Source organism: Scyliorhinus torazame, chromosome 15, assembly GCF_047496885.1.
Source record: "Scyliorhinus torazame isolate Kashiwa2021f chromosome 15, sScyTor2.1, whole genome shotgun sequence".
NCBI lineage: Eukaryota > Metazoa > Chordata > Chondrichthyes > Carcharhiniformes > Scyliorhinidae > Scyliorhinus > Scyliorhinus torazame.
In genome coordinates this window covers 174,131,824-174,154,551 of record NC_092721.1, presented here as the reverse complement: position 1 = coordinate 174,154,551, position 22,728 = coordinate 174,131,824, and the positions used below count along the sequence as shown (strand labels likewise).

At 54.5% G+C, this 22,728-nt stretch overlaps 1 protein-coding gene across 1 annotated transcript in view; it reads right to left on the bottom strand.

The window, feature by feature from the left end:
- The window catches only part of LOC140391997 (rho guanine nucleotide exchange factor 17-like), a 570,574-nt gene that overhangs the window by 83,984 nt on the left and 463,862 nt on the right, over nt 1-22,728 (bottom strand). The window contains exons 7-9 of the mRNA XM_072477120.1: nt 6,059-6,109; nt 5,258-5,367; nt 1,886-1,971 (exon numbers count right to left, since the gene is read on the bottom strand). Coding sequence (XP_072333221.1) covers nt 1,886-1,971; nt 5,258-5,367; nt 6,059-6,109 — 247 coding nt within the window. The remainder of the gene's footprint in view (nt 1-1,885; nt 1,972-5,257; nt 5,368-6,058; nt 6,110-22,728) is intronic.

Below are 22,728 nucleotides of genomic sequence, written 5' to 3'. Positions count from 1 at the left end.
TATGGAGGGCATAAGCTATGAGGAGCGATTGAATAAACTCGGTTTGTTCTCACTGGAACGAAGGAGGTTGAGGGGCGACCTGATAGAGGTATACAAAATTATGAGGGGCATAGACAGAGTGGATAGTCAGAGGCTTTTCCCCAGGGTAGAGGGGTCAATTACTAGGGGGCATAGGTTTAAGGTGAGAGGGGCAAAGTTTAGAGTAGATGTACGAGGCAAGTTTTTTACGCAGAGGGTAGTGGGTGCCTGGAACTCACTACCGGAGGAGGTAGTGGAGGCAGGGACGATAGGGACATTTAAGGGGCATCTTGACAAATATATGAATAGGATGGGAATAGAAGGATACGGACCCAGGAAGTGTAGAAGATTGTAGTTTAGTCGGGCAGTATGGTCGGCACGGGCTTGGAGGGCCGAAGGGCCTGTTCCTGTGCTGTACATTTCTTTGTTCTTTGTTTGTTGTTTGTATTTGTGTGCTATGATGCAAATGTGAGTTTCCCACTGACACAAAGCCTAATAAGAGCTAGCCTGATGCTGCTTGTGGAAAGTTCATTGTGCCAGCTTTAGAATCAATAATAATGTCACCCCTATCCTCGAGAAGGTTCTAACTTTATTTTATAGTAAACTTTACAAGAAATCTATCCGGTTTCACCAAGAAAAGGAGAGAAAAGGAACAGAAAGTATAGTGAGGCCTGAATTTTCCGAATTGCCTCCTGCCATCTGAAGAGTCAGCGGGGCAAACCTCCCCACAGACTCTGACTGCCCCGCAACCCGCATTAGGGGCTGGTTTAGCACAGTGGTCTCAACAGCTGGCTTGTAATGCAGAACAAGTCCAGAAGCGCGGGTTCAATTCCCATACCAGCCTCCCCTAACAGGCTCCGGAATGTGGCGACTAGGGGCTTTTCACGGTAACTTCATTGAAGCCTACTTGTGACAATCAGCGATTATTATTATTAACCAACTTAGGCTCCACTGAGCACTGGCAGAGGAAAAGGTAAATGTAAGGGGTCCCGGGGGGTGTAGGCAAGGAGGTAGCAAGCGAGGTGGGGATGCGATCGGGGTCTCGGAGAGAGGCCGAGGGGAGAGGGAGGTCTGAAGGGAAGGACGCCCACCCCAAATCAGAACGGGGTTTTTGATGGCGGCACCCCCACACCTCCTGCCCAAGATCCACACCCACCCCCCACAGCATCCGCAAGGGAGGGAAAGAAGGAAAAGATGGAGGGAGATGCAGAAAAGGAGAGAAAAGGAACAGAAAGTATAGTGAGGCAGAGAAAAGAGGAAACAGTACAAAAGCAGATAGGGTGAGACATAGACCCAGCAACACGTAAACAGCAGAGACATTAACGAGAGGGATCATATTGTTCAACCACGATGTGCATGGCCACTGGTTTTACTGAAAACCTCTGTACTTTGGCTCAATTGGGTTTCAGAATTTCCTGTTTATTTTAGATTTCAATATTGGATCTGCGAATCAACTGATTTGTTGTCACCTACTGCACGTATGCCCTGATACTCCAATCAGATTGAAAACTCAAAATGGTTGCTGAATCCTTTGGAAATCTCAGAAGGCACTTGGTGAACCCTTGCCCTGCTGGTTTGTGCAACTGTTTACAACAGAATTAGAAGTAAACCTTTAGTATCGGAAATAAAAAAACTGGCCTGAGTGTCCACTCTTTCTCCCTGAGCTCTCCCTAGGTTCCTATGTCTCTCTCGTCTGTCTTAGTCTACTTATTGCAGGCAAATTCTGGCTCCCTGTTTTGAAGTCTGCAGCCACCCTCAGGGATTGGGAACATATTAAGAAAGCTTTTTGAACACTCATATTTATAAGTAAGCATTGCATCTTAGCAGGATATATTACTGGCAACCAATACTGCAACATTTCATAGACCTTTTACGATATCCAAGTCTTCCAGAGGAAGTTTCCAGAGGAACTTGTACTTGTTTGCAGTGTCAATCACACTCCCAGCTGTGTATCTATTAGAATGAAAAGAGTTAATGGTTGTTAAACCTAACAATGTAGGTTAAGGTACGAGGATCCAGGTAACAGTACTTTAACACCTGCTAGAATTAATAAGGGATGATTTGCAAACTATGACCTGCTGTGGGGTGAGAACCCGGCCCACCAGCTGTGCCTTTCAGAGATCACAGGCACTGTACACTTGGAAAATCAACCCAAAATACGCACTGCAAGATAACCAGAGTTTGGCTGATAGCATTGATATTCTTTTGCCTTGCTGACTTTCAGCACATACAAGAAAATTGCAGGCAGCTCTTTGTCATTTTTTGGAAAATTCCGTGTGATGTACCTCATCCCTATTCAAGACCCAGATGATTTTGGTCCCAGAGCACTTGGAATTAGGTGCCTGGGTATTGCCTTTGAAACAAACCATGAGATTGGGCAAATCTACCAAGGATTCCAGTCATGTCCATACAAGTCCATATGTTCCTTGAATGCTGTGATGTAAATGCTTGCACACAATGTCATAGGTGTGATTTATGGGCAAATATTGTAATAAAAAAGAAATCCCTGATTGCATTAAAAAATGTGGGACTTTGCTAATAACTCGTAAAAAGTCAATGGCAGGAATTTACCGGCTGTTCACTTTGGCGGTATCCTCCAGTCCCACCGGCGGCGCACCCATGCCTCGGGTTTCCCACTGATGAGGGGTGCATTCAACAGGAAATCCCCCGAAAAACACGTGGTGGGTTGTGCAGAAAATCCCGCCCATTGGCTTAGATTTTGTGGTCTGCAGTGAAGGGATGGCGCTCGTCACTGACTTCGAAAAAAGTGGCTCACTCAGCTCCAGGTCATCACTATTCCCTATTCCATGTCAGCCATGATTGAATGGCAGAGCAGACTCGATGGGCCGAATGGCCTAATTCTACTCCTATGTTTTATGGTCTCATTCTTGATATGACTTTCAATCAGACTTGATATGGCCTCCTTCTGCACTGTATGTTCTATGTTCTATGTAATCTGGCTCCATCTATTACGGGATCTTTGATGTCCAACAACAGTGAAGTCATAAGAAAGGCTGATTAGCCAATCAGATTGAAAAATTCTCACAGACAGCAAAGCAATAGGGTAAAAGCATGATTATAATTGACCTTTTAATAATTTTACAAAAGTATAATAAAGATTGGGAAATATACAAGGGATTAACTTACAAATTGAACTATAAATATGTGTATTTTTAAATGTTATAATTTTAAACACTAATAACGTATCTTTGCAACCACACTTTTTTACTTTTCGGGTATTAGTGGGGGTAAATGTTGGAAGGATTCCTGAGCTGAGTACCAGCCTGTTGAACTGCGTTCAATACTCCTTCCATGGACCACAAGGCCTGGTGTTGGTCTTGAACCCGGAGCTTCTGGTCTAGCAGTAGGGACACTACCACTGTGCCACAAGGCCTTTAAATGTTATGGTGAGGGAATTACACATTACACTTACAATATTAGCTTTTCTGGACCAAAGAGGTTGTTCAGAAGTAATTATGATGTTAGTATGGGGTTAGAAATTCAAGTACACCTCAGTCACCAAGGCTTAACGCTTTCAATGTTTTTTCAGCAGAAATATTGGGCGGGATTCTCTCAGCCCGGGGCCGGGCCGGAGAATCCCCGCGACCGGCGCAAATCGCACCATGCCGGCGGCACGCGATTCTCCGCAGAGAGGACAATCGGCATCATTGGCGCCGGCGTGGCTGGCGCGGCGCGAGTCGGGGGCTGCTCTACGCGGCCGGCCTCTCTGGCTGGGGGCCTCGTTTCTTCCACGCTGGCCCCTGTAGTCCTGCACCATGTTGCGTCGGGGCCGGCGCATTGAAGGAAGGCACTGCGCATGCGCGCGTTGGCGCCGGTGCCACTGCGCATGCGCGGATTCCAGTTTGCGCCGGGATCAGCAGCTGGAGCGGTGTGAACCACTCCAGTGCCGTGCTGGCCCCTTTTGCGGGCCAGAATTAGTCGTCGGGTCGGCCCGTTCACACTGTCGTAAAACGCGACGGCGTTTACGACGGCGTGGACACTCTGCCGCGGGATTTGAGAATCCCGCCCATAATTAAAATTTACATCAATTCATTAACTCTGGATTGACTGCATCTGCAAAGACTCAAAGTTGTACCACGTGGAGTTGCAGGGTATCATTGACAGAAACTTCCAGATTTCCACATTTAACTGCTGTTGCTTGGTCGCATAGTCGTTATGCTACTGGACCAATAGTCCAGAAAGCTGAACCAATGATTCAGAGACAAGAGTTCAAATGGGAACTGTGATATTTAAATTCAAGCAATTAAATAAATCCGGAATAAAAAGCTACCACTATAATTGTGACTATGGAACCACCTGATGGTTGTAAAAACCCATCTGCATCACTAAATTCCTTCGGGAAGTGAACCTTAACCGGTCTGGCCTCTATGTGATACTGAAGCCACAGCAGTGTGGTTGACCCTTAACTGGCCTAGCACGCCATTCAATCGTATTTCCAAAGGTGTTTTCACCATCACCTTATCAAGGGTACTTGGGGAGAGGCAACAAATACTGGCCTTACCACTGACCCCCCATGCTATGAATAAATGATACAGAAACCGTGTGGACACGAGAAGTTGCTGTCAGTTTTACACAATGGTAATGGTGAGGATTGACACTTCCATTGCCAACTCAAAGCCAACGTGTTTCACTGAGGTTTACGTAACCTATATTGAAATCTACGGGAATGGACAGCAAGCGGTGAGAAGGTGGAACTTGCTACCACAGGGAGTGGCTGAAGCACATAATATAGTTGTATGGAAGGGCAGGTTAGGTGATGAGCATACGAGGAAGCATACGAGGATTAGAGGGTTAGTGCTGATGGGGTTGGGTGATGTAAATGACAGCAGAGTAAAACCTGGCGTGGACTGATTAGGCCAAACGTTTCTCTGCCGTATATCCTTTATGTAATGTAATCTAATGAAAATTGCTGCTACAATAGGCTATAGGGGGGTTTCTCTGGCCCCCAGCCTTGACTATCTCGGTGGCGCGACATTCGCTGGCGGCAGGATTAGAGAATCCCGCCACTTGTCAATGGGATTTCCCATTGAAGCTACCCCACGCCGCCGAGAAACCCGTGGGTGGGGGCACGCTGGAGGAACAGGGAACCCCAACAGAGGAGAATTCTGGCCCATATCTATAGCATTATCAAGCCTTTTAATGCAGCAAAAGACAAAACACTTAGCCTACAAGAAACATTCAAGTAAACATTCCTGCTCAAGAGAGGCTGCATACTCACAAGCTCATAGAACTCCGCCGTAGTGAGCCTGTTTTACGTTTCAGAGTAGTGCAAATCAAAAGATCAGTAAACAGAAAGAGCGAGCGTTCCTTCTTGCTGCTTACGGTTTTCTGTGTATGAAAAAATGGCAAAACAGGAATACATGAGTGTGACAAGTAAGATGATTTTGGCGTCACATTTTAGATGACGTTCGGAGAAAGATGATTTCAAGGTGGTTTCAAGCAGTTGTAACTTTATGGGAATATCCTTGATTTTTTTTCCCCAATGAGTCGCCAGTCAGTCAGCTAGATTCACCCACCTGTACATCAACATTAAGCTGGTCTTCTGTCACCGATGTCTTCAGGATGAGAGCACTATCTCTTTGATCTCAACGTTTGTCAGTCTGCAGGCAAGGGAACTGGGCCAGTGGAGCTGGGGGAGGGCACTGTGGGTGTTGGAAAGCAAGCGAAGAACCTGGTAACGCCAGGGTGGCACCAATCTTCAGAACTTCATGACAATTAATTATCTATTTCTAGCCAATCAGCTGGCCAAATTGACAGCCTTGCTAATAGCTGGGATTGAAAACTAATGGCAGGAGGTTGGGGCTGTCGCTAAACATTATTCAAAAATATTATTCCACTGTACAGGAGTTTGACCATCGTTTACCTTCTTCTTTACTCTAGATTGATGTCTCCTTCTACTCCAAAGTGGCCCTGCCTAATAAATTTATTTTCAAACCGCAAAATTAATCTCGTTGCATGCCTTTCCCTTCAGCTGTTCCTTTTAAAAAACAAGAATGGCAAAGTTGGAAATAGTTCTTACCACTTCAGTCACCATCTCTTGCCTTAAGAATTTTCTGTGAGGAACCAGGAGCTGTGGAACAAGATCAGAAAATGCACTGTTACACCACTGAGAAGCTGTGATAAAGTGAAATACAGGTTTGGCAATTATGATAAGACACGGTTCTCAGATTATTGCACCTCTCAAGAGGTCAGGGGAAAGTAAAAATTGGAAACAGGAGTAGATTATCCAGCTCTTGAACGCGTTCTGCCACTCAGTGAAGACAAGGCTGTTCTGTGTCGTAACTCCTCTCTCCACTTGCTTGACTTGCTTCTACATCTCTTAGCGAATATCTAGCAATCTCAAATTTCAAATGGTTCACTCAGCCTGCATATATTGCTTTTTTTGTTTGGGGTGTGCGGCACTGCACCCTCACCCTTGGGTTTCCCGGAGCTGGGTGGCCGGAGAATCCCCGCCCCGAGTCTTAGGCATGTCGCTGCAGTACCTCTTCCAGCCACGGCAGCGCTGTGCCTGAAGGGTCTGGAGAATCATCAGCCAAACTGATTGTTCAGCTATGAGGGTAGGTTGAAGAGGTTGGGCCTGTTCTCCTTGGAGAGAAGACTGATTTTCTTTCCGATTCCAGCATCCTCAGTAATTTGCTTTAAAATTATTAAAGAGAAAGAGGTTGAGGCCAAAACGTTGTGTAATTTCAAGAAGGACTTAGATATAACTCTTGAGGCTTTAGGGATCAAGGGATATGGGAGGGAAGGCAGGATTAGGGTATTGAACGTGATGATCAGCCACCATCATAAAGAATGGTGGAGCAGGCTCAAGGGGCAGATGGCCTCCTCTTGCTTCTATTTTCTATGGAGGGCAGGCAGCGCTGGGACAGGGCAGTGGTCACCCCTGCCCTGAAGGACCAATCCTGTCAATGTGAGGGGACAGTGTGTCACTGTGTGAGGGGACAGCGTGTCACTGTGTGAGGGGACAGCGTGTCACTGTGTGAGGGGACAGCGTGTCACTGTGTGATGGGACAGTGTGTCACTATAAGAGGACAGTGTGTCACTGTGTGATGGATCAGTGTATCACTGTGAGGGAACTGTGTCACTGTATAAAAAGGCAGTGTGTCACTGTATAGGAGGACAGTGTGTCACTGTGTAGGACAGTGTGTCACTATATAGGACAGTGTGTCACTGTGTAGGAGGACAGTGTGTCACTATATAGGAGGACAGTGTGTCACTGTATAGGAGGACAGTGTGTCACTGTATAAGAGGACAGTGTGACACCAGCTTTCGGAGCGCAGCTCCTTCATCAGGTGAATCCATTCACCTGTTGAAGGAGCTGTGCTCCGAAAGCTAGTGATTCGAAACAAACCTGTTGGACTTTACCTGGTGTAAGACGTCTTACTGTGCCCACCCCAGTCCAACGCCGGCATCTCCACATAACGACTGTGTGAGGGGGGAGTGTGTCAGTGTGAGAGGGCAGTGTGTCAGCGTGAGGAGACAGTGTGTCACAGTGTGAGAGGGCAGTGTGTCAGTATGAGACAGTGTGTCAGTGTGAGGAGATAGTGTGTCAGTGTGAGGGGGCAGTGTATCAGTGTGAGGAGAGAAAGTGTCACAGTGTGAGGGGCAGCGTGACCCTGTGTGAGGGAACAGTGCGTCAGTGTGAGGGGCAGCTTGACCTTGTGTGTGGAGCAGCGTGACCCTGTGTGAGGGGAAGCCTGACCCTGTGTGTGTGGCAGCGTGACCCTGTGTGAGGGGCAGCGTGACCCTGTGTGAGGGGCAGCGTGACCCTGTGTGAGGGGCAGCGTGACCCTGTGTGAGGGGCAGCGTGACCCTATGTGAGGGGCAGCGTGACCCTGTGTGAGGGGACAGTGTGTCAGTGTGAGGGTCTGTGTGACCCTGTGTGAGGGGACAGTGTGTCAGTGTGTGGAGCAGCGTGACCCTGTGTGAGGGGCAGCTTGACCCTGTGTGTGTGGCAGCGTGACCCTGTGTGTGTGGCAGCGTGACCCTGTGTGAGGGGCAGCATGACCCTGTGTGTGTGGCAGCGTGACCCTGTGTGAGGGGCAGCGTGACCCTGTGTGAGGGGACATAGTGTAAGTGTGAGGGGCAGCGTGACCCTGTTTGAGGGGACAGTGTGTCAGTGTGAGGGGCAGCGTGACCCTGTGTGAGGGGCAGCGTGACCCTGTGTGTGTGGCAGCGTGACCCTGTGTGAGGGGCAGCGTGACCCTGTGTGTGGCAGCGTGACCCTGTGTGAGGGGCAGCATGACCCTGTGTGAAGAGCAGCCTGACCCTGTGTGAGGGGCAGCGTGACCCTGTGTGAGGGGCAGCGTGACCCTGTGTGAGGGGCAGCGTGACCCTGTGTGAGGGGCAGCGTGGCCCTGTGTGTGTGGCAGCGTGACCCTGTGTGTGTGGCAGCGTGACCCTGTGTGAGGAGCAGCGTGACCCTGTGTGAGGGGCAGCGTGACCCTGTGTGTGTGGCAGCGTGACCCTGTGTGAGGGGCAGCGTGACCCTGTGTGTGTGGCAGCGTGACCCTGTGTGAGGGGCAGCATGACCCTGTGTGAAGAGCAGCCTGACCCTGTGTGAGGGGCAGCGTGACCATGTGTGAGGGGCAGCGTGACCCTGTGTGAGGGGCAGGGTGACCCTGTGTGAGGGGCAGCGTGACCCTGTGTGAGGGGCAGCGTGACCCTGTGTGTGTGGCAGCGTGGCCCTGTGTGTGTGGCAGCGTGACCCTGTGTGAGGAGCAGCGTGACCCTGTGTGAGGAGCAGCCTGACCCTGTGTGAGGGGCAGCGCGACCCTGTGTGAGGGGCAGCGTGACCCAGTGTGAGGGGCAGCGTGACCCTGTGTGAGGGGCAGCGTGACCCTGTGTGTGTGGCAGCGTGACCCTGTGTGAGGGGCAGCGTGACCCTGTGTGAAGAGCAGCCTGACCCTGTGTGAGGGGCAGCGTGACACTGTGTGAGGGGCAGCGTGACCCTGTGTGAGGGGCAGCGTTACCCTGTGTGTGTGGCAGCGTGACCCTGTGTGTGTGGCAGGATGACCCTGTGTGAGGAGCAGCGTGACCCTGTGTGAGGAGCAGCCTGAAACTGTGTGAGGGGCAGCGTGATCCTGTGTGAGGGGCAGCGTGACCCAGTGTGAGGGGCAGCGTGACCCTGTGTGAGGGGCAGCGTGACCCTGTGTGAGAGGCAGCTTGACCCTGTGTGAGGGGCTGCGCGACCCTGTGTGAGGAGCAGCCTGACCCTGTGTGAGGAGCAGCCTGACCCTGTGTGAGGAGCAGCCTGACCCTGTGTGAGGGGCAGCCTGACCCTGTGTGAGGGGCAGCGTGACCCTGTGTGAGGAGCAGCGTGACCCTGTGTGAGGGGCAGCCTGACCCTGTGTGAGGGGCAGCCTGACCCTGTGTGAGGGGCAGCGTGACCCTGTGTGAGGGGCAGCGTGACCCTGTGTGAGGGGCAGCGTGACCCTGTGTGAGGGGCAGCGTAACCCTGTGTGAGGGGCAGTGTGACCCTGTGTGATGGGCAGCGTGACCCTGTGTGTGTGGCAGTGTGACCCTGTGTGTGTGGCAGCGTGACCCTGTGTGAGGGGCAGCGTGACCCTGTGTGAGGGGCAGCGTGACCCTGTGTGTGTGGCAGCATGACCCTGTGTGAGGGGCAGCGTGACCCTGTGTGAGGGGCAGCGTGACCCTGTGTGAGGGGCAGCGTGACCTGTGTGAGGGGCAGCGTGACCCTGTGTGTGTGGCAGCGTGACCCTGTTTGAGGGGCAGCATGACCCTGTGTGATGGGCAGCGTGACCCTGTGTGAGGGACAGCATGACCCTGTGTGTGTGGCAGCGTGACCCTGTGTGAGGGACAGCATGACCCTGTGTGTGTGGCAGCGTGACCCTGTTTGAGGGGCAGCGTGACCCTGTGTGTGTGGCAGCGTGACCCTGTGTGTGTGGCAGCGTGACCCTGTGTGAGGGGCAGCGGGACCCTGTGTGAGGGGACAGTGTGTCAGTGTGAGGGTCAGCGTGACCCTGTGTGAGGGTCAGCGTGACCCTGTGTGAGGGGCCAGTGTGTCAGTGTGAGGGTCAGCGTGACCCTGTGTGAGGGTCAGCGTGACCCTGTGTGAGGGGCCAGTGTGTTCATTTATTTAGAACACTGTGGAAGACAATGCTGTCAGTGTGAGGGGACACTGTGTCAGTGTGTGAGAGACTGTGTCACTGTGTGACGGGACAGTGCTGTCAGTGTGAGGAGACAGTGTGTCACTGTGTGAGGAGATAATGTGTCACTGTGTGACGGGATAGTGCTGTCAGTGTGAGGGGACAGTGTGTCACAGTGTGCGGGACTGTGTCACTGTGTGACGGGATAGTGCTGTCAGTGTGAGGAGACAGTGTGTCAGTGTGAGGAGATAATGTGTCACTGTGTGACGGGACAGTGCTGTCAGTGTGAGGAGACAGTGTGTCAGTGTGAGGAGATAATGTGTCACTGTGTGACGGGACAGTGCTGTCAGTGTGAGGAGACAGTGTGTCAGTGTGAGGGGACACTGTGTCACTGTGTGACGGGACAGTGCTGTCAGTGTGAGGAGACAGTGTGTCAGTGTGAGGGGATATTGTGTCACTGTGTGACGGGACAGTGCTGTCAGTGTGAGGAGACAGTGTGTCAGTGTGAGGGGATATTGTGTCACTGTGTGACGGGACAGTGCTGTCAGTGTGAGGAGACAGAGCTGTCAGTGTGAGGGGATATTGTGTCACTGTGTGACGGGATAGTGCTGTCAGTGTGAGGAGACAGTGTGTCACTGTGTGAGGAGATAATGTGTCACTGTGTGACGGGATAGTGCTGTCAGTGTGAGGGGACAGTGTGTCACTGTGTGAGGAGATAATGTGTCACTGTGTGACGGGATAGTGCTGTCAGTGTGAGGGGACAGTGTGTCAGTGTGAGGAGATAATGTGTCACTGTGTGACGGGATAGTGCTGTCAGTGTGAGGAGACAGTGTGTCAGTGTGAGGAGATAATGTGTCACTGTGTGACGGGACACTGTGTCAGTGTGAGGAGACAGTGTGTCACTGTGTGAGGAGATAATGTGTCACTGTGTGACGGGATAGTGCTGTCAGTGTGAGGAGACACTGTGTCAGTGTGAGGAGATAATGTGTCACTGTGTGACGGGATAGTGCTGTCAGTGTGAGGAGACAGTGTGTCAGTGTGAGGAGATAATGTGTCACTGTGTGACGGGACACTGTGTCAGTGTGAGGAGACAGTGTGTCACTGTGTGAGGAGATAATGTGTCACTGTGTGACGGGATAGTGCTGTCAGTGTGAGGAGACAGTGTGTCAGTGTGAGGAGATAATGTGTCACTGTGTGACGGGATAGTGCTGTCAGTGTGAGGAGACAGTGTGTCAGTGTGTGAGGAGATAATGTGTCACTGTGTGACGGGATAGTGCTGTCAGTGTGAGGAGACAGTGTGTCACTGTGTGAGGAGATAATGTGTCACTGTGTGAGGGGACAGTGCAGTCAGTGTGAGGAGACAGTGTGTCACTCTGTAAGGAGACTGTATGTCACTCTGTGAGGCACTCTGTGAGGAGACAGTGTGTCACTGTGAGGGGATAATGTGTCACTGTGTGAGGGGGCACTGTGTCAGTGTGAGGGGCAGCGTGACCCTGTTTGAGGGGACAGTGTGTCAGTGTGATGGGCAGCGTGAACCTGTGTGAGGGGCAGCGTGACCCTGTGTGTGTGGCAGCGTGACCCTGTGTGAGGGGCAGCGTGACCCTGTGTGTGTGGCAGCGTGACCCTGTGTGAGGGGCAGCATGACCCTGTGTGAAGAGCAGCCTGACCCTGTGTGAGGGGCAGCGTGACCCTGTGTGAGGGGCAGCGTGACCCTGTGTGAGGGGCAGCGTGACCCTGTGTGAGGGGCAGCGTGACCCTGTGTGAGGGGCAGCCTGACCCTGTGTGAGGGGCAGCGTGACCCTGTGTGAGGGGCAGCGTGACCCTGTGTGAGGGGCAGCGTGACCCTGTGTGAGGGGCAGCGTGACCCTGTTTGTGTGGCAGCGTGACCCTGTGTGTGTGGCAGCGTGACCCTGTGTGAGGAGCAGCGTGACCCTGTGTGAGGAGCAGCCTGACCCTGTGTGAGGGGCAGCGTGACCCTGTGTGAGGGGCAGCGTGACCCAGTGTGAGGGGCAGCGTGACCCTGTGTGAGGGGCAGCGTGACCCTGTGTGTGTGGCAGCGTGACCCTGTGTGAGGGGCAGCGTGACCCTGTGTGAGGAGCAGCGTGACCCTGTGTGAGGAGCAGCCTGACCCTGTGTGAGGGGCAGCGTGACCCTGTGTGAGGGGCAGCGTGACCCTGTGTGAGGGGCAGCGTGACCCTGTGTGAGGGGCAGCGTGACCCTGTGTGAGGGGCAGCGTGACCCTGTGTGTGTGGCAGCGTGACCCTGTGTGTGTGGCAGCGTGACCCTGTGTGAGGAGCAGCGTGACCCTGTGTGAGGAGCAGCCTGACCCTGTGTGAGGGGCAGCGTGACCCTGTGTGAGGGGCAGCGTGACCCAGTGTGAGGGGCAGCGTGACCCTGTGTGAGGGGCAGCGTGACCCTGTGTGAGGGGCAGCGTGACCCTGTGTGTGTGGCAGCGTGACCCTGTGTGAGGGGCAGCGTGACCCTGTGTGTTTGGCAGCGTGACCCTGTGTGAGGGGAAGCATGACCCTGTGTGAAGAGCAGCCTGACCCTGTGTGAGGGGCAGCGTGACCCTATGTGAGGGGCAGCGTGACCCTGTGTGAGGGGCAGCGTGACCCTGTGTGAGGGGCAGCGTGGCCCTGTGTGAGGGGCAGCGTGACCCTGTGTGTGTGGCTGCGTGACCCTGTGTGAGGAGCAGCGTGACCCTGTGTGAGGGGCAGCGTGACCCTGTGTGTGTGGCAGCGTGACCCTGTGTGAGGGGCAGCGTGACCCTGTGTGTGTGGCAGCGTGACCCTGTGTGAGGGGCAGCGTGACCCTGTGTGAGGGGCAGCGTGACCCTGTGTGAAGAGCAGCCTGACCCTGTGTGAGGGGCAGCGTGACCCTGTGTGAGGGGCAGCGTGACCCTGTGTGAGGGGCAACGTGACCCTGTGTGAGGGGCAGCGTGACCCTGTGTGTGTGGCAGCGTGACCCTGTGTGTGTGGCAGCATGACCCTGTGTGAGGAGCAGCGTGACCCTGTGTGAGGAGCAGCCTGAACCTGTGTGAGGGGCAGCGTGACCCTGTGTGAGGGGCAGCGTGACCCAGTGTGAGGGGCAGCGTGACCCTGTGTGAGGGGCAGCGTGACCCTGTGTGAGGGCAGCTTGACCCTGTGTGAGGGGCTGCGCGACCCTGTGTGAGGAGCAGCCTGACCCTGTGTGAGGAGCAGCCTGACCGTGTGTGAGGAGCAGCCTGACCCTGTGTGAGGGGCAGCCTGACCCTGTGTGAGGGGCAGCGTGACCCTGTGTGAGGAGCAGCGTGACCCTGTGTGAGGGGCAGCCTGACCCTGTGTGAGGGGCAGCGTGACCCTGTGTGAGGGGCAGCGTGACCCTGTGTGAGGGGCAGCGTGACCCTGTGTGAGGGGCAGCGTGACCCTGTGTGAGGGGCAGCGTGACCCTGTGTGATGGGCAGCGTGACCCTGTGTGTGTGGCAGTGTGACCCTGTGTGTGTGGCAGCGTGACCCTGTGTGAGGGGCAGCGTGACCCTGTGTGAGGGGCAGCGTGACCCTGTGTGTGTGGCAGCATGACCCTGTGTGAGGGGCAGCGTGACCCTGTGTGAGGGGCAGCGTGACCTGTGTGAGGGGCAGCGTGACCCTGTATGTGTGGCAGCGTGACCCTGTTTGAGGGGCAGCATGACCCTGTGTGATGGGCAGCGTGACCCTGTGTGAGGGACAGCATGACCCTGTGTGTGTGGCAGCGTGACCCTGTGTGAGGGACAGCATGACCCTGTGTGTGTGGCAGCGTGACCCTGATTGAGGGGCAGCGTGACCCTGAGTGAGGGGCAGCGTGACCCTGTGTGTGTGGCAGCGTGACCCTGTGTGAGGGGCAGCGGGACCCTGTGTGAGGGGCAGCGTGACCCTGTGTGAGGGGCAGCGTGACCCTGTGTGTGTGGCAGCGTGACCCTGTGTGTGTGGCAGCATGACCCTGTGTGAGGGGTCAGTGTGAGGGTCAGTGTGACCCTGTGTGAGGGGCCGCGTGACCCTGTGTGAGGGGCAGCGTGACCCTGTGTGAGGGGCAGCGTGGCCCTGTGTGTGTGGCAGCGTGACCCTGTGTGTGTGGCTGCGTGACCCTGTGTGAGGAGCAGCGTGACCCTGTGTGAGGGGCAGCGTGACCCTGTGTGTGTGGCAGCGTGACCCTGTGTGAGGGGCAGCGTGACCCTGTGTGTGTGGCAGCGTGACCCTGTGTGAGGGGCAGCGTGACCCTGTGTGAGGGGCAGCGTGACCCTGTGTGAAGAGCAGCCTGACCCTGTGTGAGGGGCAGCGTGACCCTGTGTGAGGGGCAGCGTGACCCTGTGTGAGGGGCAACGTGACCCTGTGTGAGGGGCAGCGTGACCCTGTGTGTGTGGCAGCGTGACCCTGTGTGTGTGGCAGCATGACCCTGTGTGAGGAGCAGCGTGACCCTGTGTGAGGAGCAGCCTGAACCTGTGTGAGGGGCAGCGTGACCCTGTGTGAGGGGCAGCGTGACCCAGTGTGAGGGGCAGCGTGACCCTGTGTGAGGGGCAGCGTGACCCTGTGTGAGGGCAGCTTGACCCTGTGTGAGGAGCAGCCTGACCCTGTGTGAGGAGCAGCCTGACCCTGTGTGAGGGGCAGCCTGACCCTGTGTGAGGGGCAGCGTGACCCTGTGTGAGGAGCAGCGTGACCCTGTGTGAGGGGCAGCCTGACCCTGTGTGAGGGGCAGCGTGACCCTGTGTGAGGGGCAGCGTGACCCTGTGTGAGGGGCAGCGTGACCCTGTGTGAGGGGCAGCGTGACCCTGTGTGAGGGGCAGCGTGACCCTGTGTGATGGGCAGCGTGACCATGTGTGTGTGGCAGTGTGACCCTGTGTGTGTGGCAGCGTGACCCTGTGTGAGGGGCAGCGTGACCCTGTGTGAGGGGCAACGTGACCCTGTGTGTGTGGCAGCATGACCCTGTGTGAGGGGCAGCGTGACCCTGTGTGAGGGGCAGCGTGACCCTGTGTGAGGGGCAGCGTGACCTGTGTGAGGGGCAGCGTGACCCTGTATGTGTGGCAGCGTGACCCTGTTTGAGGGGCAGCATGACCCTGTGTGATGGGCAGCGTGACCCTGTGTGAGGGACAGCATGACCCTGTGTGTGTGGCAGCGTGACCCTGTGTGAGGGACAGCATGACCCTGTGTGTGTGGCAGCGTGACCCTGTTTGAGGGGCAGCGTGACCCTGTGTGAGGGGCAGCGTGACCCTGTGTGTGTGGCAGCGTGACCCTGTGTGAGGGGCAGCGGGACCCTGTGTGAGGGGCAGCGTGACCCTGTGTGAGGGGCAGCGTGACCCTGTGTGTGTGGCAGCGTGACCCTGTGTGTGTGGCAGCATGACCCTGTGTGAGGGGTCAGTGTGAGGGTCAGTGTGACCCTGTGTGAGGGGCAGCGTGACCCTGTGTGAGGGGACAGTGTGTCAGTGTGAGGGTCAGCGTGACCCTGTGTGAGGGGCCAGTGTGTTCTTTTATTTAGAACACTGTGGAAGACAATGCTGTCAGTGTGAGGAGATAATGTGTCACTGTGTGAGAGACTGTGTCACTGTGTGACGGGATAGTGCTGTCAGTGTGAGGGGACAGTGTGTCACTGTGTGAGGGGACACTGTGTCAGTGTGAGGAGACAGTGTGTCACTGTGTGAGGGGACACTGTGTCAGTGTGAGGAGACAGTGTGTCACTGTGTGAGAGACTGTGTCACTGTGTGACGGGATAGTGCTGTCAGTGTGAGGGGACAGTGTGTCACTGTGTGAGGGGACACTGTGTCAGTGTGAGGAGACAGTGTGTCACTGTGTGAGGGGACACTGTGTCAGTGTGAGGAGACAGTGTGTCACTGTGTGAGAGACTGTGTCACTGTGTGACGGGATAGTGCTGTCAGTGTGAGGAGACAGTGTGTCAGTGTGAGGAGATAATGTGTCACTGTGTGACGGGATAGTGCTGTCAGTGTGAGGAGACAGTGTGTCACTGTGTGAGGAGATAATGTGTCACTGTGTGACGGGATAGTGCTGTCAGTGTGAGGAGACAGTGTGTCACTGTGTGAGGAGATAATGTGTCACTGTGTGACGGGATAGTGCTGTCAGTGTGAGGAGACAGTGTGTCACTGTGTGAGGAGATAATGTGTCACTGTGTGACGGGATAGTGCTGTCAGTGTGAGGAGACAGTGTGTCAGTGTGAGGAGATAATGTGTCACTGTGTGATGGGATAGTGCTGTCAGTGTGAGGAGACAGTGTGTCACTGTGTGAGGAGATAATGTGTCACTGTGTGACGGGATAGTGCTGTCAGTGTGAGGAGACAGTGTGTCAGTGTGAGGAGATAATGTGTCACTGTGTGACGGGACACTGTGTCAGTATGAGGAGACAGTGTGTCACTGTGTGAGGAGATAATGTGTCACTGTGTGACGGGATAGTGCTGTCAGTGTGAGGAGACAGTGTGTCACTGTGTGACGGGACAGTGTGTCACTGTGTGACGGGGCAGTGCTGTCAGTGTGAGGAGATAATGTGTCACTGTGTGAGGTGATAATGTGTCACTGTGTGACGGGATAGTGCTGTCAGTGTGAGGAGACAGTGTGTCAGTGTGAGGAGATAATGTGTCACTGTGTGATGGGACAGTGCTGTCAGTGTGAGGAGACAGTGTGTCAGTGTGAGGAGATAATGTGTCACTGTGTGACGGGATAGTGCTGTCAGTGTGAGGGGACAGTGTGTCACTGTGTGAGGAGATAATGTGTCACTGTATGAGGAGATAATGTGTCACTGTGTGAGGGGATAGTGCTGTCAGTGTGAGGAGACAGTGTGTCACTCTGTAAGGAGACTGTATGTCACTCTGTGAGGCACTCTGTGAGGAGACAGTGTGTCAGTGTGAGGAGATAATGTGTCACTGTGTGAGGGGACACTGTGTCAGTGTGAGGAGACAGTGTGTCACTGTGTGAGGAGATAATGTGTCACTGTGTGACGGGATAGTGCTGTCAGTGTGAGGAGACAGTGTGTCAGTGTGAGGAGATAATGTGTCACTGTGTGAGGAGATAATGTGTCACTGTGTGACGGGATAGTGCTGTCAGTGTGAGGGGACACTGTGTCACTGTGTGACGGGATAGTGCTGTCAGTGTGAGGAGACAGTGTGTCACTGTGTGACGGGATAGTGCTGTCAGTGTGAGGAGACAGTGTGTCAGTGTGAGGAGACAGTGTGTCACTGTGTGACGGGATAGTGCTGTCAGTGTGAGGAGACAGTGTGTCAGTGTGAGGAGATAATGTGTCACTGTGTGACGGGATAGTGCTGTCAGTGTGAGGGGACACTGTGTCACTGTGTGAGGAGATAATGTGTCACTGTGTGACGGGATAGTGCTGTCAGTGTGAGGGGACACTGTGTAACTGTGTGACGGGATAGTGCTGTCAGTGTGAGGAGACAGTGTGTCACTGTGTGAGGAGATAATGTGTCACTGTGTGACGGGATAGTGCTGTCAGTGTGAGGGGACAATGTGTCACTGTGTGACGGGACTGTGCTGACAGTGTGAGGGGACACTGTGTCACTGTGTGAGGGGACACTGTGTCACTGTGTGAGGAGACAGTGTGTCACTGTGTGAGGGGATAATGTGTCACTGTGTGACGGGACAGTGCTGTCAGTGTGAGGGGACAGAGCTGTCAGTGTGAGGGGATAATGTGTCACTGTGTGAGGAGACAGTGTGTCACTGTGTGAGGGGATAATGTGTCACTGTGTGACGGGACAGTGCTGTCAGTGTGAGGGGACAGAGCTGTCAGTGTGAGGGGATAATGTGTCACTGTGTGACGGGACTGTGCTGACAGTGTGAGGAGACAGTGTGTCAGTGTGAGGTGATAATGTGTCACTGTGTGACGGGATAGTGCTGTCAGTGTGAGGGGACAGTGCTGTCAGTGTGAGGGGATATTGTGTCACTGTGTGAGGAGACAGTGTGTCACTGTGTGAGGGGACAGTGTGTCACTGTGTGAGGGGACAGTGTGTCACTGTGTGAGGGGACAGTGTGTCACTGTGTGACGGGATAGTGCTGTCAGTGTGAGGGGACAGTGCTGTCAGTGTGAGGGGACAGTGTGTCACTGTGTGAGGGGACAGTGTGTCACTGTGTGAGGGGACAGTGTGTCACTGTGTGAGGAGACAGTGTGTCACTGTGTGAGGGGATAGTGCTGTCAGTGTGAGGAGACAGTGTGTCACTGTGTGACGGGATAGTGCTGTCAGTGTGAGGAGACAGTGTGTCACTGTGTGAGGAGATAATGTGTCACTGTGTGACGGGATAGTGCTGTCAGTGTGAGGGGACACTGTGTCACTGTGTGACGGGATAGTGCTGTCAGTGTGAGGGGACAGTGCTGTCAGTGTGAGGGGACAGTGTGTCACTGTGTGAGGGGACACTGTGTCACTGTGTGAGGAGACAGTGTGTCACTGTGTGAGGAGACAGTGTGTCACTGTGTGACGGGACAGTGCTGTCAGTGTGAGGGGACACTGTGTCACTGTGTGAGGGGATAATGTGTCACTGTGTGACGGGATAGTGCTGTCAGTGTGAGGAGACAGTGTGTCACTGTGTGAGGGGATAATGTGTCACTGTGTGACGGGATAGTGCTGTCAGTGTGAGGGGACAGTGTGTCACTGTGAGGAGATAATGTGTCACTGTGTGACGGGATAGTGCTGTCAGTGTGAGGAGACAGTGTGTCACTGTGTGAGGAGATAATGTGTCACTGTGTGACGGGATAGTGCTGTCAGTGTGAGGAGACAGTGTGTCACTGTGTGACGGGATTGTGCTGTCAGTGTGAGGAGACAGTGTGTCACTGTGTGAGGAGATAATGTGTCACTGTGTGACGGGATAGTGCTGTCAGTGTGAGGGGACAATGTGTCACTGTGTGACGGGACTGAGCTGACAGTGTGAGGGGACACTGTGTCACTGTGTGAGGGGACACTGTGTCACTGTGTGAGGAGACAGTGTGTCACTGTGTGAGGAGACAGTGTGTCACTGTGTGACGGGACAGTGCTGTCAGTGTGAGGGGACGCTGTGTCACTGTGTGAGGGGATAATGTGTCACTGTGTGACGGGACAGTGCTGTCAGTGTGAGGGGACACTGTGTCACTGTGTGAGGAGACAGTGTGTCACTGTGTGAGGGGATAATGTGTCACTGTGTGAGGGGACAGTGCTGACAGTGTGAGGGGACAGTGCTGTCACTGTGAGGGGATAATGTGTCACTGTGTGAGGGGACACTGTGTCAGTGTGAGGGGACAGTGCTGTCAGTGTGAGGGGATAATGTGTCACTGTGAGGGGATAATGTGACACTGTGTGAGGGGACACTGTCAGTGTGAGGGGACAATGTGTCACTGTGAGGGGATAATGTGTCACTGTGTGAGAGACTGTGTGAGAGACTGTGTGTCACTGTGTGAGAGACTGTGTGAGAGACTGTGTGTCACTGTGTGAGAGACTGTGTGTCGCTGTGTGAGGGGATAATATGACACTGTGTGAGGGGACAGTGCTGTCAGCGTGAGGGGACAATGTGTCACTGTGAGGGGATAATGTGTCACTGTGTGAGAGACTGTGTGTCGCTGTGTGAGAGACTGTGTGTCGCTGTGTGAGGGGATAATATGTCACTGTGTGAATGGACAGTGTCACTGTGTGAGGGGACAGTGCAGTCAGTGTGAGGAGACAGTGTGTCACTCTGTAAGGAGACTGTATGTCACTCTGTGAGGCACTCTGTGAGGAGACAGTGTGTCACTGTGAGGGGATAATGTGTCACTGTGTGAGGGGACACTGTGTCAATGTGAGGAGACAGTGTGTCACTGTGTGAGGGGATAATGTGTCACTGTGTGAGAGACTGTGTCACTGTGTGAGGGGACACTGTGTCAGTGTGAGGAGACAGTGTGTCACTGTGTGAGGGGATAATATGTCACTGTGTGAGGGGACACTGTGTCAGTGTGAGGAGACAGTGTGTCACTGTGTGAGGGGACACTGTGTCAGTGTGAGGAGACAGTGTGTCACTCTGTAAGGAGACTGTATGTCACTCTGTGAGGCACTCTGTGAGGAGACAGTGTGTCACTGTGAGGGGATAATGTGTCACTGTGTGAGGGGACACTGTGTCAATGTGAGGAGACAGTGTGTCACTGTGTGAGGGGATAATGTGTCACTGTGTGAGAGACTGTGTCACTGTGTGAGGGGAAACTGTGTCAGTGTGAGGAGACAGTGTGTCACTGTGTGAGGGGATAATATGTCACTGTGTGAGGGGACACTGTGTCAGTGTGAGGAGACAGTGTGTCACTGTGTGAGGGGACACTGTGTCAGTGTGAGGAGACAGTGTGTCACTGTGTGAGGGGATAATATGTCACTGTGTGAGGGGACACTGTGTCAGTGTGAGGAGACAGTGTGTCACTGTGTGAGGGGACACTGTGTCAGTGTGAGGAGACAGTGTGTCACTGTGTGAGGAGCAGCCTGACCCTGCGTGAGGGGCAGCGTGACCCTGTGTGAGGGGCAGCGTGACCCTGTGTGTGTGGCAGCGTGACCATGTGTGTGTGGCAGCGTGACCCTGTGTGAGGGGCAGCGTGACCCTGTGTGTGTGGCAGCGTGACCCTGTTTGAGGGGCAGTGTGACCCTGTGTGTGTAGCAGCGTGACCCTGTTTGAGGGGCAGCGTGACCCTGTGTGTGTGGCAGTGTGACCCTGTTTGAGGGGCAGCGTGACCCTGTGTGAGGGGCAGCGTGACCCTGTGTGTGTGGCAGCGTGACCCTGTGTGAGGGGCAGCGTGACCCTGTTTGAGGGACAGCGTGACCCTGTGTGTGTGGCAGCGTGACCCTTGTGTGTGGCAGCGTGACCCTGTGTGTGTGGCAGCGTGACCCTGTGTGTGTGGCAGCGTGAACCTGTGTGAGGGGCAGCCTGACCCTGTGTGAGGGGCGCGTGACCCTGTGTGTGTGGCAGCATGACCCTGTGTGTGTGGCAGCGTGACCCTGTGTGTGTGGCAGCGTGACCCTGTGTGTGGAGCAGCGTGACCCTGTGTGAGGGGCAGCGTGACCGTGTGTGTGGCAGCGTGACCCTGTGTGAGGGGCAGCGTGACCCTGTCTGAGGGGCAGCGTGACCCTGTGTGAGGGGCAGCGTGACCCTGTGTGTGTGGCAGCGTGACCCTGTGTGTGGAGCAGGGTGACCCTGTGTGTGTGGCAGCATGACCCTGTGTGAGGGACAGCATGACCCTGTCTGAGGGACAGCATGACCCTGTCTGAGGGGCAGCGTGACCCTGTGTGAGGGGCAGCGTGACCCTGTGTGTGTGGCAGCATGACCCTGTGTGAGGGACAGCGTGACCCTGTGTGAGGGGCAGCGTGACCCTGTGTGAGGGGCAGCGTGACCCTGTGTGAGGGGCAGCGTGACCCTGTGTGTGTGGCAGCGTGACCCTGTGTGTGTGGCAGCGTGACCCTGTGTGAGGGAACAGTGTGTCAGTGTGAGGGGCAGCGTGACCCTGTGTGAGGGGACAGTGTGTCAGTGTGAGGGTCAGTGTGACCCTGTGTGAGGGGCAGCGTGACCCTGTGTGAGGGGACACTGTGTCAGTGTGAGGAGACAGTGTGTCACTGTGTGAGGGGACACTGTGTCAGTGTGAGGAGACAGTGTGTCACTGTGTGAGGGGATAATGTGTCACTGTGTGACGGGACTGTGCTGACAGTGTGAGGAGACAGTGTGTCAGTGTGAGGGGATAATGTGTCACTGTGTGACGGGATAGTGCTGTCAGTGTGAGGGGACAGTGCTGTCAGTGTGAGGGGATATTGTGTCACTGTGTGAGGAGACAGTGTGTCACTGTGTGAGGGGACAGTGTGTCACTGTGTGAGGGGACAGTGTGTCACTGTGTGAGGGGACAGTGTGTCACTGTGTGACGGGATAGTGCAGTCAGTGTGAGGGGACAGTGCTGTCAGTGTGAGGGGACAGTGTGTCACTGTGTGAGGGGACAGTGTGTCACTGTGTGAGGGGACAGTGTGTCACTGTGTGAGGGGATAGTGCTGTCAGTGTGAGGAGACAGTGTGTCACTGTGTGACGGGATAGTGCTGTCAGTGTGAGGAGACAGTGTGTCACTGTGTGAGGAGATAATGTGTCACTGTGTGACGGGATAGTGCTGTCAGTGTGAGGGGACACTGTGTCACTGTGTGACGGGATAGTGCTGTCAGTGTGAGGAGACAGTGTGTCACTGTGTGAGGAGATAATGTGTCACTGTGTGACGGGATAGTGCTGTCAGTGTGAGGGGACAATGTGTCACTGTGTGACGGGACTGAGCTGACAGTGTGAGGGGACACTGTGTCACTGTGTGAGGGGACACTGTGTCACTGTGTGAGGAGACAGTGTGTCACTGTGTGAGGAGACAGTGTGTCACTGTGTGACGGGACAGTGCTGACAGTGTGAGGGGACACTGTGTCACTGTGTGAGGGGATAATGTGTCACTGTGTGACGGGATAGTGCTGTCAGTGTGAGGAGACAGTGTGTCACTGTGTGAGGGGATAATGTGTCACTGTGTGACGGGATTGTGCTGTCAGTGTGAGGGGACAGTGTGTCACTGTGTGAGGAGATAATGTGTCACTGTGTGACGGGATAGTGCTGTCAGTGTGAGGAGAC